The sequence below is a fragment of the Pezoporus flaviventris genome, unplaced genomic scaffold (assembly GCF_033815535.1).
Source record: "Pezoporus flaviventris isolate CSIRO_AGI_PZ_B2104156 unplaced genomic scaffold, CSIRO_AGI_Pfla_v1 ptg000009l, whole genome shotgun sequence".
Taxonomy (NCBI): Eukaryota; Metazoa; Chordata; class Aves; order Psittaciformes; family Psittacidae; genus Pezoporus; species Pezoporus flaviventris.
The window spans coordinates 2660439-2675694 of NW_026892557.1; the positions used below are offsets into that span (position 1 = coordinate 2660439).

At 46.6% G+C, this 15256-nt stretch overlaps 1 protein-coding gene across 2 annotated transcripts in view; it reads right to left on the reverse strand.

Moving 5' to 3' along the window:
* Window positions 1–15256, reverse strand: part of NOC2L (NOC2 like nucleolar associated transcriptional repressor) — a 45597-nt gene that overhangs the window by 27257 nt on the left and 3084 nt on the right. For both annotated transcript variants that reach the window (XM_061450205.1, XM_061450203.1), the window contains exons 6-12: window positions 14351–14441; window positions 13567–13645; window positions 11698–11808; window positions 9803–9916; window positions 9008–9196; window positions 7511–7650; window positions 3500–3611 (exon numbers count right to left, since the gene is read on the reverse strand). In XM_061450205.1, coding sequence (XP_061306189.1) covers window positions 3500–3611; window positions 7511–7650; window positions 9008–9196; window positions 9803–9916; window positions 11698–11808; window positions 13567–13645; window positions 14351–14441 — 836 coding nt within the window. The remainder of the gene's footprint in view (window positions 1–3499; window positions 3612–7510; window positions 7651–9007; window positions 9197–9802; window positions 9917–11697; window positions 11809–13566; window positions 13646–14350; window positions 14442–15256) is intronic.

Consider the following 15256-nt stretch of genomic DNA (forward strand, 5'->3'; position numbering starts at 1 on the left):
CATCCCCAAGGATGGAGACTCCACAACCTCCTTAGACAACCAGTGCCAGTGCTCAGGGACCTTTATCCCTGATCTTCATCTTCCTGAGGCTGAACAGTCCCAACTCTTGCAGCCTTTCCTCACATGAAAGGATGCTCCATTCCCCTCACCTCTGCAGCTCTTTGACTCACTCCCATATGTCCATATTTCTCACCCCTTGAACTGGACAAAACACTCCAGCTGTGGGCTCACTAATGCTCAGCAGAGGGGAAAAGACCACAATCAAACTGCTGGCAAAGCTCTAAGACAGCCTCCTCTCAGCTTCATATCACGTGCAAGGCTGCTGATGGTGCCACTCTGCCCCATCATTTGAGCCATCAGTGAATATGATAACCACTATCAGCCCCACTATCCATTTCCAGTGTACATCACTAGCCTCTAGCTAGATTTCATGCCCCTGATTACAGCATAAGCCTTGGAAGATCAGCTGCCTGTCGATACACCTTAGAGCTTGCTTATCTAGCCTGCAATTCATCAGCTTGTCTGTGAGGAAGCTATGGGGAGATGGTATCCAAAGCCTTGATAAAGAGGAGACAAACAACATCCACTGCTCTCCCCTCATCCACTGAGCCCATCATCTCTTCACTGAAGTCTATTAGCTTGGTCAAGCATGATTTCCCTCAAACAACCCCTGGTACCTGCAGGGCTGTAATGCAGAATTTAAGAGCTGCAAAGTAACAGTGGAGGGACAAGAACTGAGGGAAAGGAAAGATCCATCTTCAGTTGGTGCAGTGGCTGAGCTTGCTCTGTCTCAGCTTCCAGTTCTGCCTCCCTTTTAAAGGGAGCGAAGAGCCCATGTCTTGTAGAAAACTCAGATCTGTGCTAAATGTAGGACAAGCTCCAGCATTATCAGTTCTCCAAGCACAACCTTCACACCAGCTCTTCTGACACAACCCACTGGATACTGCACTCCAAGCCCCTGAGGACTTCTGGAGCAAACTGCATGACCCAAGCCATTCAAGTGTCAAAGAGAAATGCTCCTGCCTCCCTAAGCACATCAGGGTTAACCTGCTCTCCCCATCCCTCACCAGGGATGCCAGCCTTAAACTGGCATGTGAAGTGTGCTGAGGGGAGATTTCCACCTTCTTTATCCACCTTCCAGCAGATGAGCCACCAGTCTTCCTGCTGCAGCAACTACTGCCTGTCACACAGGAACTGAAGTGATGGGAAAAAGCAGAGCCTGGGATCCCACAGGCCCTTCAAAGGTAGTAACAGTGCAAGAACAAAGCCTGCTTCACACCCTCTCCCAGGCCACCTCCTCCTAAGATGTAGTTTTAGCTGCTTCTGCTCCATCCTGGAAAGCAGAGTCAGAGGGGAGACAGCCCTGGATGCCTGTGCTGGGGAGCATCAGCCCTTGTCAAGATGCATCAGGCAGGCAGCTCTTATTGCTATTTGCAGGGGCTTGGGGAATTCCTGTGCCTATGGGAATTGTACAGACATTCAATTTGCTGTCTCTGGACAGCACAGCAGCAACAGGGCTGAGACAAGAGGTAGCAAGGCTTGGGTTTGCTTGATGGGGAGGGGGAAGGGAAACACAGTTACAGTCAGTCACTTCTTGCACACAGACTCTACACTCTAAGGCCATGTAAAGCCCTCTCTAAAAAGAGCACAAAATAGAGGGTCACAAACTCAACAGCTATTCTTTTACTGCACTTGGATTCAACTGCATCAGTGGCAGAGCAGCCCTTCCTCCTTCCTATCAAACATGTTATGCTGGGAAGTTTTCATTCTGCCCCCCAGACTCCAGTCATGTCCCTCAAAAGTTTACTTCTGCTTCAAACCAAAGCACTGATCAGATCCTTGAATCTCATAATGATGTGGATAATGAGCTTTAAATGGATTTTGTTTCATGACATGGTGTGGTATGGGACAAATGTCCACTGACTAAGTCACTGCTGAATTTGTAAGCTGGTAGAAACAGGCTCATAGTTAAAGCTCTGTGGCTGGGCATCAGGATGCAGATTCCAGCATCACCACAGCCACCCTGGGACTTTGGGAAGGTCACTTCACCTTTGTGTGCTAAAGCTTCCTACCACCTCATCCACACAGCTGGAATACATCTGCCTGGAGACAGCTCATGGAGACACACTAAGGGTTGCAAGAGGACTCAGATACCATTGCAACAGAGAGGAAAGAATTGGGAAGAGAAAGTACAAAGGGGATAGCCTTGAATGCTCCTGGTAACTCCACAGGATGTTAGAGGGATCCTTTGCAGGAGATGGGCAGAAAGAAGGGAAAAGCTGACAGTGGAAGGAAGGTTTGAGTTTAACATCATCCCATTCCCCTTAGGTTATAGAGACTGAAGCAAAACAACTGATAAAGCAACGTGAAAGAGCAGGCAAGCAACATACACACACACATTTACCCTACCCCCATCTCTCCCTTGTCACCAGCACCTGGACAAGCTAAACTGAGCAGTGCCTCACGCAGCAGGATCGGATGTGGTCGGGATGCAGAAGCCAGGAGGAAGCTCAGTGTGCAGTGTGGTAATGTCTGGCTGGGGCCTGACACACAGATTAGAGCAGAGGTGTTGGGGCCAGAAGGCAAAGAGCAGGGGGACGGCCCTTAGGGGAAAATGGTTTTCTCTCTCAGAGCACCAAAGAGCAAAAAGCATCCTCACCCCCAGCTCCACTGCCCCAGAGGGGAGACGTTGCTATCACTAAATCTGGCTGGCAGGATGTCAAACATGCATGAAGGAGAGGAAGGAAGCAGGCAAATGGCAAAGCCACATGGGGCATGGCCAAGGAGCAGCAGAGGAGGCAGGAGAGCAGGAGATTTATAAACACCACTGCCTTCCATAGGCTCAGAGGATGTGGTTTGCAAAGGACACTTACAACAACATGAAACCACAAAAACCTTTTGCTTCAACAGAACTTGATTAGGAATGAGCTTGGCTGACTCAGGTCATTTATTATAGAAGTCTCCCTCCTCCCTCTTCAGTGTCCAGCCTCACGCTAACCTACTGGGGCTTCGGCATCCCTCACCCTGCCTTGTTCATGCTTCTTCAGTGAAATTTGGGTGCACCACTTCTGCACCACTTTCTCATGGCAGCAAAGTTGCAAAGACCCTTGTGGATTCCCTTCCTTTCCCTTTGTCTGCAGGCAGAAACCCTTCTTCTTTCTAAGATATGAACATACCAGCAGCATCAAGTAAGTAACTGGGGATTTACCGCAATCACTTGAGCCTGTGAACCTCTTTGGCAAACCCGCTGCCTACTAAGCTGCATTAAACCACCTCAGAATGCATTTTTGGACCCACCTGATCTTAGATACTCTCTGCTGACAGGCCAATAAAGGCTTAATTCTATTTGCTAACCAAACAATACATCCTTGTCTGATGCTGTTTGAAAGGGAAGTGAGCAACTTGGGCAACCTTGGGAGCTGTTGGTAGGTACAGTGAATGAATGTGTTGATCAGGTAGCAGGTATCAGCTCTTATTAGGTCTTCAGGAAGCAACTAACCTCCAGGATAAACGGCAACACTGGGATGAAGGTCCTGGTGTTCTCAGACAACAGCGTAAGCGCACGGACGCAGTGCATGCGCAAGGGGTAGAACCGAGACGTTGGTACCAGCCTAGAGGGAAAGAGATAGACATTAGGGCAAGTTTATACCTGCAGCCTTCAGTGACACTTGAGAGCTTTTCCTACTCTCCAAGAGACAGCTTTAGTATTGCACAGCAATCTGAGCTGCTGAAGCTATCCCACAGTTAGAAACAGGATTCACACATTCAAGCTATAACACTAACACACATTCCTGCAACCACAGCACCAAGTTTCCAGCTTCTGCTGGGAGAAAGTGCTACAAGAGCTTTGCAGATGAAGTTTGTCACTGATGCTGCTCAACACTTGCAGCTCTCATGTTCCCAGCACAGGTTGGTAGGCAATAAAAGTGGTAGGAACCAGCAGTAAAATGGCAATCTAAAGCAGCAAGTTTAGCTAAGAAAAGGGCTCCCCCAGCACACCAGAGAGACTACAAGGAGGAATATGCTTCCCATTTCAGGCTCTGGACCCTCTGTGTACCCAGTGTTCATGCTGTGACCTGAACATACCCCTTAGTGTGGAATGTTGCCAAGGCAGATGCTGGACTAGCAAGACCAGCATATCAGAAAGGACAGAATGGGAATGAGAGCAACCTCTCACAGCCACATCTCTTCAACTCCCCAGTCCAGGGCTACTCCCATCTCCTTCAGAGCAGCAAGATGTACATCTGAACAGCCAGTAATGAGCATGGAGGGGAAGAGGCCAGACTTCCTTCAACCCCCACTTCAAATGCTTATGCACTCAGGTATTGAGAGAAGTAGAGCCAACTCCGTTTGTAAGGTTGGGTGCGAGAAGGGTCAGCTCCCCCAGCACCACATCAGCCAGAGGACACAGACCTCATTCCTGTATCCCTCTGGAAACCTCTCACTCTGAATGACCCGTACCTGAAAACATGAATGGCTCCAGCATTAACCACAACTATTCCAAACAACCCAAACCCCACAGTTCCAAGAGGCTCAAGTCTGACCAATGAACCCCTCCCCAAAGAGCCTGCAGAGCCAGCCAGGAGGGCAAAGAGAAGATGCTTGAGCAGGCATCATAAATCACCTACATCTCCCCAACTCCAAATAGTGAAATAATTATCATTGGATCCATTACAGGAATAAATCTGCTCTGCACCCCTGCTCTGACACCAGTGGAGATGACGAAAGCCATTCCCAGGAATTAATTGATCGAGGAATAAACCTGTTAAGAGTATGGATTTACTGTAAACCAAGGCCATTAATTTTAGTGCACGCAGGGATGCGACAATCTGCCCCGCTTCCCAATAGCTGGATGCACAGAGAATACAAAACACAGCTGGGTCCCAGCTCTGCTGGGGACGGTCCAACTGCCCACTCACTCCACAGTGCAGGCTCAAACTGACTCATCTCAGCAGAGAGTTCTTTCTAATGCCTTACCATCACTGCCTCTTGGAATGCCTGCTGTATGCCTCCCAGGACATGGGCCGTGGTGCAGAAAACAGCCTAAAGGCTTCTCCAAGCTTCTATTTACTTCCCACAGCTCCTCCTGTTATACTTCTGGGTGACCACAGCCTTCCTCTGGCTAGAGAGGACAGAGGAAGGTTCTTTCAACATCAGCCTCCCTCCACCAGGACAGGTCACCAAGGGAACCTGCTCAGGGACACCAAGGTTGTGTTTGCTTCTCCATGTGCTCAGAGGCTGGAAACTAATCCTTAACAGGCACCAAAAATCCTCATTTAACTGTAAGCCAGGGAGGAACTTCATTTCTATAGCTCAAGCTGGGAGCAAGGTAGAAATCCACATAGACATGGTCAGAAAACCACTTTGTAAGATGAGGGGAAAAGGGGTATCAGAACAGGAGCTTCTGTGACAACTTCTCTGCAAAGAAACCCCAACTACCAACTCAAATGCAAGCACATAGATCTAAAGGAGGGACTTAAGGAGCATGGAGACAGAAAAGCACAAAGCAAAGCAAGGAAGGGGAAATATCCATGTTCTGTGATCCCTGCAACAGCTACACCAACCCCCATGGATCAAACTAACTGCAACCCTTCAGCTGTTTGAAAACAGCATCACTCATTACTCCATGGCAATTCCATGAGCAAACTCTGCAATGAGGCCCTTCCCAGCATCCCAAAAGTCAGACACCATTAATTCCAGCAATTCTTTGTCCAGTTGTCCAACTTCCCTGGAGCACAGCTTGAGCACAGGTAACTTCCAGACACACATGGGGTCTATTTCAGAAGTATGTATTATTGAAAGTAGTTTAAATGCATTTTAGACGCTTGGAAGCAAGAAGGAGCAGGAAAATGAGGGAGCTAGTTCTGATTTTAGCAGGCAGCCTTCTACTAGTTAACTTCTAAAATCACTTCTCAAGTTCTGCCCTGGTTCCTGCCTAGAGCAAAAAGCCTGCGATGGATGGTGGTTTCATCCCATTCCACTCCCATAAGAGGCCAGGAGCTGATCAGTCCCATGGACAGACAGACACCCTGCTCAGCCCTTGTGCTGGAGCCAGGCGCCACCTCCCGGTACAAGAGGCACTGGGGAAGGGGAGTCTCCCAACCCTATCACCCTTGGGATGTACCCCCGAGTACTACACATCAGGAGCAGATGTGAAAGAAGCTATTCCAGATGTTACACAGCATCCTCAAAGCTCAGCAGCCCAGAGACACAAAGGGAGGGGTCACTGAAGCCATCTCCACTAGGAAACCTCCTGGCAGCAGCCAGATACAAAGCAGCCCTCAAGCAGATGCACCCCCCCTAAATGGGCCTTCCAGAAACACACAAAGTGGCCCATGAAGAGGAAATACCTTGACCTGCAGGCTAGATTATTGTATCCTCTCACCTCGAATAGAAACAACCCAGGTTCTTCCACCCCACTCAGTTGCTACAGACCTATCCACATCAGGGGATGGGGCACAGAGATACACTTGCTAGTCCCAATTTGGACAGCACTGAGAAGAGTTTGCCTATGTCCAGGAAGGAGCCACCCTTTTTATATCCTGGACATTGGCTTGGCTCAGTAAGGAAGCCAGAGTGGGATCTATTTCTATTTTCCCAATCCTAGAACCCATCTGTTGGGTTCCCAGATCTTTTAAGCCTTGTCAAACAGTAACTGTCCTTCAGCGCTGCCCATCACAGATACTAAACTATTCTACTTGCTAAGATTCACCCAATTCACCTCCCTTGGCTCCACATAGCTTATTTACCTGCCTGGCCAGGTAGAAAACTGCCTAGGTTTATCTGCAAGACAACTAAAGCTCTACAAGAGGAGTGGGAAGCAGCCTGGGCACACGGGGGATGAGAAAAGGGATATAAGCATACTCAAGCATACTCTAAAGATCATTTAAATCTGCTTATCCTCATCACCACTGGGAGGTTTTCAAGGCTGGGGGTAGCGTTTTAAAGCTGAGAATCTGGTTAACAGAGCTAACAGGATTTCCGAGATCACCAGAGATGCAGAAATTCCCTCAATGCCATTTCAAAGCATATGAATTTATATATAAACTGATGGGAAAACAGACAAATTCTCAGCAGAGACATTAAAAACAACAAACTTGTCCTTGTTCTTCAAATTCTAACAAACAGGCACAAAAGAATGCATCTTCTAACTGCATTTACAGAGTCAGAGATGAGGACTTGATTCTGTTCTTTGCCACTGTTGGGTTCTGAGGCAAGTCAGGACATTCTCTTTGTCACTGTGCACAACTGGAAGGATGATCTGTCCAGGCTGTGCAACTTCTATTATACAGAGAATTTAGCCTAGGAAAGAGTAACCTACACCACAACTTCCTCACCACCTGAACATATAGATGTTCACAACACATCTTGAGCTGCAACACTTCAGAAGCAGCTCTCAATTCCTTACAATGCAAGGTCAAATCCAAATCATGCAACAGTAACACCCCTTAGTAACTGCTCTGCTACCCCAAGAGCAAGAGAACTGTAGCCAAAAAAAACTCCTACTTACTTTATGCAGCCAATGATGACCTGTGTCAAAGGATAGATCAATGGCTCCATGACCTCACTGGGGTAGATCGTGCTGAGAACCCGGCACCAGAAGTACAGGCAGTGGATATACTGCCAGTTATACACAGACTGGAAGTTCTCCTGTAGGAAAGGCAAGAACACGGGCACAAACTTGAAGATGTGGCATTGGAGAGGAGCTCACTGGTTTCTCTGTGGTCTCATTCTATCCAGCATTCTCCAAGAGGACACCTTTGAGAGAGGAATACCTAACATTTTAGCTGTTGCTGATGCTAGTGGCTGAGCCACCATCCACCAGCAAGTCTGGATGCTGCACTGGCAGCATTATGATTTGGATCTAGTTAGTGCCCTGAAGGAAGCAATGAGCAACACACACACTGCTTTTCTTCACAAGTATGGCACATTTGAGAAGGGTGATTTAATAACCCAGCTCACAGCAGCTGGTGGGATGTGGCCAAGCATTAGGAAAACTTTTAACTGTTCCATTTATGCACAGTCCTGGTCTCCCACAGGTAGGAAGGCTGGAACCTCAAACACACCCTTGTAAATTGTCTTCTGGCCTCTGCAGACCAGAGAGGGCAGAAAAAGGGTGTGTAATGCCAGAGTACAGGCTCAAGCCAGCAAGAAATTCATCTGAATTTCCCCCCTCTGCACTCAAACTCCTTTGGTTATGTAGCAGCTCTCACCAGGTCACCGAGATGTACCAAGAAGCTCTGTTCTCAGCTTCTCCTGCATAGACCAAAGGTACAATCTGCTCTTGTAATCACTCCCCGCAGCCACCGACTGCTCAATTTAAATTGGCTTATTGCTGGGATTTGTGCAGTTGTCATCTCAAGTTCCTACAACCCACCCCAGCTGTGAAATCCACTGGATTTAGTTCTTGTCTGGGCCAGAATTCAGGGTGTAAGAAGCCAATGCAATCCAATTAGGGCATATGCAGCCCAGACTTCATTTATGTCCGCTCATTTATCCCTATGTCTGAATAGGCAGGAGATTTAAGTGGTCACCAATCCTGCCATGTTTGGGAGCAGCTGAACAATTAATCCACAGGGGTCTGTTTTGCTAAACATGAATAAAGCCAGGATTAGCAATCCCACTCAGACTTCCAAGGTCAGACTGGAGGTGGCTGAAATCAGGGCTGCTTCCAAAAGGTCTGAGCTGCTTTGTTCAATTAAGTCCTTTAAATAGTATGGACTTCACTGCAAAGATGCACACACCAGGGTGGTTCCTAATCTTCTTTACCTTGAGGTTTTGTGACACAGGCTGTAAACAGCAGCTTCAGAGTGGAAAAAGAGTGCCCAAGGCAGAAGATAGGAAGTGCACCACAAACTCTTATAAACTAGGGAGGGAAAAGTGACTCCCACCCTGCAGGTACCTTTTCTCTCCATCCTTGCTGAAATAACAGACTACAGGGTGATCTCTGAAGCCCCCAGTCCCTAGCATAGGGGGATACATTCCCTCCACACTGATGTGTACCCACCTTCTTCTTTATGGTCATTGCACTGCGCAGGTGAATGGCGAGCTGACGGATATAGATGAAGGCATGCTGGTAAGAGGTGTGTGTGTCCAGGGCATACATCTCTGTCAGTGTGCGCTGCATGAAGTTGATCATGGGCAGGACATTGGGAGAGGTGAATCTGGAATTCTTCACAAAGGCAATGTACATTTGCTGTGCAGAAAAGAGGACAAGATTACAACCATATCAAACGGAACAAAACCATTCTTCCACTAGCATTCCCCATCCAGGTATGTCCAAACCAGGGGTGAACTGCTCCTTTTACGAGTCATTTCAAAGGCATAAAGGGAAATAATAATCCAGCCTGATGTTTCTTCAGGGAAAATGAGAAAGAGTCTGTGTAGCAGAGCTTGGAGCTGCCCATACCATTGTTTCTCTGCAAGGAGAACTTGTACATTGTAAGGTTGGTCACAGTCCTCTTTCTGTAACGGTGGTATCTAAGCAAACCACACTTGGCAGCCTCAGCTATTAGCTGAAAGATCAGAGCATCTCAGTAGCACCAAGTAGTGTGTGAGCACTTGAGGAAAGCCTTCAAGTCTGAAGATGAGTACTTATCCAGTAGATAGATGAGTACCAGCATCCTTCCCTGCTATGACTCCGAATGCCTCCAGCAGGAAGGACAGTAGTAGGAAGCAGGATATCACTCTGTTCTTCCCTGGAGGTAGCCAGCATCATCCCCAGCACCTGTCCTACCCAATAGGCTGCTCTAAGGTAACATGAGAAAGAAAAGCTGCAGAGTACAGGAAGTACCAGCCTTACCTTGAGCAAGGGACTCAGGTAGAGCTCTTTCTTGTAGCGGCAGATCTTGTTGAGCACAAGGAAGGCCAGGACTCTCACTGTTTCCTCCCCTGTGCTCCACAAACTAATTGCTTGCTGGAACAGAACATAAAAAGATGCAGGTAAGTGCAGGGATAAAGAGCCCTTCCTGGTTACAGGCAGTCCTGACCTTCCCCTCCTTCACACCACAGAAGCAAGTGAGGAGGAAGATGACACAAAGATGGCAGGCTGTGCTGTCACAGCATCAGCCACAGCACTGGCAGCCATTCTGTCCTCACACTCTAGCTGGGAGACCACACAAAAGGCAAGGCTGACATTGCCATAAGCAATAAAGGAAACTGTCCAAAACTAGCAAGTCAAAAACAAATGCACTCTTATTCAGGGACCTAAATACACAGTCAAGCTGCTGAGCACAGGCACCACCAGCCTGTGCATGTGATGATCTCCTGGGCTTTCCTAATCTTCCTCACCATCCCCAAGACAGCAATATCACACTGCATCACACATTTGGCCAATACAGCTTCCAGCCCAACTAAAAGAGTGATTTGGAGGTCTTACACTGCATTCTGCAGAATACAACTACAGTTACCATGAGCACCAAATTCCAGCTCCTCAAAGAATGCTATTAAAAATGTATTTGTCTTTGGAGAGGGGATACCAGGGTTTGAGTCCTGAATTTATCAATGCTTTTCCCTTCTAGGCACATAGGTTGCAATTCCCAAGATACATCTCCTTGTGATAGTTCTGACTTAATTCCAGTTCCCTAGGCCTTCACTAGGATTAATTCAAGCAACACAACAACAGGGTTTGGAGCCAGAGACAGGACCTGCGTAAGGCAGCACTTCTGATGAGCCATATCCTTAGTCACCGGTACAGGCATGATGATGAGCACCCAGTGCAGCATAAAAACACCCACACCAGCTGCAGAAGGGTAAGTTAGTTTATGTACAGGTCTGGGTCAACAGACACCCCCCCCACTGACATGTACACTCATTAATCAGAGCTTTACACATCTCTGCATTGCATAAAGCAATTGTATATTGGTCTCTCCTCTTAGCTTCTTGAGAAGCAAGTGGATAGATCTGGTTCTTCCCAGGCCTGCCTGCATTTACCTGTTCAGACCATAGATTGACTTGGATGTGTCAGGCTCTGTCAGGAAGTATCTGCAACAGCAGGACCACAGTGATGGCTGGTGCCTCAAAAACTAGTAATCTATAGTAATGAACTCTACAGGAAATCAGAAAGATTCCAACCACAGGGCTGAAAAAGCCTACTTAACTCTCTATTATAGCAGTGAGCAGACTGCTACACCTCCAGATATGAGATGTACCAGCCTCCAATCACTGTATAGCAGTCATCTCTAGCATCAAAGGGTTCCCAGCCTCATTTAAATGCTGTGTTGAAGCTTTCCATTTAAATGCCACCCCGATGCCCTCTTCCACACCCCCTTTGTTTTTCTTAAGTGCTCAGCAGTTGTGACTAAGTTGCTGCAAATACATTCCACCCCCAGCTCTGGAGAGGGAAATAGTATCACAGACATACACACATACGCAGCACACAGGCAGCAATTACTCCATCTGCACTGAGGAAGCAGACAGCTTCCCCTGAACACCTCCGTGTCACTTGGCATAGGGATTAGTAGTAGCTACAGGCAGAGCTACATGCCCACTCACCTCGGTGTGACAGCGCTTCACGACACATAGAAAAGGTGACACAAAAGAAGCAGGAATCCTTTCCAGAACCAAAAGAAAAGCAAGGGAAGAGGAGTACAAACAACTAAGGTGTCACAGGATACAGCCCAAATCCCACAAAAGGCTCATCAGAAGGGGTTAAGGAAGTTAACTTGAATCCAAATGACATGGAGGACATCGCCTTACCTTGAGAAGGGCACGGCACTGCTTTGGAAAGGACAAAAAGTAAGGCACTATGGAATTGACATGCTGAAGGACTGCTGCACCAACTGAGGCTTCTGTTAAACAAGAGAGGAGCTATGGAGGGAGAAGAAAACATGATTCCATTTAGTGCGTAGTCCCCATCACCTCTTCTTTTACCAATAAGCTGTTTCCAAGTATTTTTGTTAATAAAAGCCTGGAATACCAGGCTTCCATAGGAAGAAGCTCAAGCAAACTCACAAAAGCTGTATCAGAAAAGCAACAAACATGTGGTGGGTTAAATAACACCCCTGAAAGTACATCATCCTGACACATATGAGCTCAGGCTACTGGACATGGATTGTTAATGGCACCTGAGCTCATCACATAAAACCTCACTTGTGTACACTGCAAAAGCAGTTTAAGACATCTTACAGATTGGAGGACACCAGTGCTGTCTCACTACAGTCAAAGCACGATGAAGACACCCTCAGTCTACACAAGGCTTGGAAACAGGCCATATGAACTTGAGAACTTACTGGATTTCACCAGGATTTCTTTCCTGGGAAGCTGGAATACTCCTGGGTATCAAGAGGTTAACTCTAGCTCAAGGAAAAGGTTAGACAAGCTATTAAGAAACACTATATTGTTTCAGTTGACCTGGAGCCAAACCCAGAACTGTTTGCAGTTCCAATGTGAAGATGAAGTGACTCAAAGTCACTTCAATCTGAGACAGATCATGCCTGATGCAGTGCCCCTTCTTGCCTCCGACCCCAGGTACTGGAAGCAGAGGCATTTCCTCTACTTTAAACTTTCCTCCTCATTCTCCTCCTTGCACTGCAAGGATTCTGGACTGAGCAGGTCTCCTTTGCAAAGTCCCTCACATACTAAAAGGACAGAAGATACTGTGCTAGAAGAACATTGTAGTGAAGCCTGGGAAAAAGGGGATTTGGAAGCAAGCACAGGACCAGGGATACTTCATCAGGACTGCAATGCCAGTTTTTCTTCTTCTACTGCAATCCCCTGCTGCTGGGGGACACCAGAAAATGCTCTTTCTGCTAAGTCATTCTGCCAGCTTACGCTAAGACATGAGTGTGTTCTTCTTCTTATATGCCCTTCCTTCAGCTTCTGAACAATGAGTATTTCAAATGTGATTGTGTTTTTGATATTCCCAATTTGAGGATTATGATGAAGCAATCAAAAAATTAACTGGGGGTGGAAATTTCCTTCAGAACTAATCCATCCATTGTCTCTGAACCACACAAGCAACTGGAGATGGATGAGTATCCTCGTGGGATGGAACACAAGCATACTTGCAATGGCATATGTGAGGTTATTGACATTACATCCTTCACATTTATTACAAGTGGCAAGATCATAATGCCAAAAATTAAACTGAAGATGCACAATACAGGAGCACAACACTGCAACCTAGTTTAAAACCCACTACATATTAACTTTTCAGACAAATCGAGACAGGAAAGTACCAAAATATTAACCCAGCCCTTCTTTACAGGCTGCCTATTTTGACCCAACCACCCTATGGACCTCAACATCTTTAGACCAAATACTTCCAAAACAAGACAGTGAACTGGACAGACACAATATCAGATGTCCAAGGCTTTTAGACTCACTGAGATTGCTTCTGACCACAGCAGTCTCAGCCAGTCTTCTTTATTCTCCCCTACACAAGAAGGCACAGAAACCAATACCCAAGGTTCCCAGTATTGTGATAACCAGAAAGTTACCCTCAAAATTAGAGTAACTGTCTTTCCAAAGGGAAAAACGACTCTGACACTGTTGTTAGAGTTGTTTAGACCAGAAGCCCAGTGATGCACAGACTGCCCCCAATAACACCATGCTGAAGTTTCTTACTTGTATGCTACAGCCAAGGTACACTTTTACATCCAGTCGCAGCTTGCTCCAAAGTGGGCTGGTGGAAGGGAGGATCAGTCTGGAAAGGAGCAAGAGTTGGGTTTAGGTTTAGAAGAACCCCAAATAAACTAGATGTCAGCATCAGAAAGGGAGCTCAGTTCTCTATATTGCCAGTGAACAAGAACAACCACTTGCAAAGCAAGAAGTTAAAGGAGTAACAACTGTTATGGGTGAGCAGTAGTACTTCTAACCTGTGAAAACTGCCTGAAGCAGGAGAAAACTCATTTCAGAGCTTCCCAGCATCTCTGGAAGTGTGATACAGGGAGCTGTGACACCAGAAAGCCTGGTGCAAACCTGAATCACACTGATGCTATCTTCTAGTCAGGCATTCTGCAGCCACTGCCTGAGAACAGAACAAGCTGGCTTGTAGCAAGCAAGTCTATTTTGGGATCAAACTAGTTGTGAGACATTTGCTGTAACTCATGAAGTAGTGCTCCAGTCTGTACTAGTCATGCTTGGGGAAGAAACCAGACTGGTATTTACACAAAGAACTGGAATTTACTTCTCAGACTAGGCACCATTGTCAACAAGGAATCTAAAGTTTAGCTCAACGTTCCCTCCAGGGGATGAGGAAGGACTTAATACAGCCACTAAAGCCTTGGATTAACAAGTCACACACTTGTGATACTCTGCCTATGTACAGGCAGCTTTTCCAGCTACAGTGCAGTTCTCAAAAGCCCCAAGCACCTTTATCCCACCTGCAGTTCTCAAATCTCAGACTTACTTGTGCTTATTCTTTGGGGGTTTTGGAAAAAGCAGCTTCTGCAGGTAATGGAAGAGGTCCCGGATACAGAAGGACACAAGGGCATTGAACACTGGTTAAAAGAAGACAGTAAAGCATCGGTAAATGATCTTCCATGTATTCCCAATCTGAGAAGAGCTCCTGAAGGAACTGAAGCTTGTAATTTCCATAGCAGAACTATTCCATTTCCTCAAGCTTCCACAGAAGAGCAGTTTATCTTACCCTAGACTTTAGCTAAACAGCAGTATTATAACTGGACAGCTTCCTGGCACAGGAGCCATCTTTTTGCCCTCTGACTGAACAGCATCAAGCACAAAAGCAGTCTGACCCATCACCAGGGATCTGTAATACCAATCTCCCCCAAAACATAATGAAAATTAAAGGCATTTCTGAATAAATAGTCACAGAAATGGACAATATGCGAATTCTATGTAGTATCTTGTATTAAAGAAAGAGATTTTAACAAAAGCAATGAAAGAGATATAAAAAGCCCTATGCTGGGCCAGAAATTAAGGAGAGCAGGTGGATATAAGTAGTCCCACCCCAGAGTGCCAGTTCCAGATGGCACACAGTAACAAGCTGATAAACACAGTGAGAAAGTACCTGCTAATTTAGTGGTAAAAGTAAGGGGAGCTGCAGCATATGCAGCTCCAAGACACTAATAAAGATGTTTCCTCTCAGCCATGCTGTTGTGAGTCTAAACCAGGACTGTCTGCAAGACCTGGAGCTTATGTAAAAGGGGACTAAGACTGGAGGATGCATCTCTATTGCTCTACAAGTATGATAATCCTAAAGAGGGGATCTAGACATGCAGTACTTAGCTACTTAGACCTAGCTAAGGAAATGTGAACCCGATAACACAGCTGAACTCTGAACTGCTCTGTGATT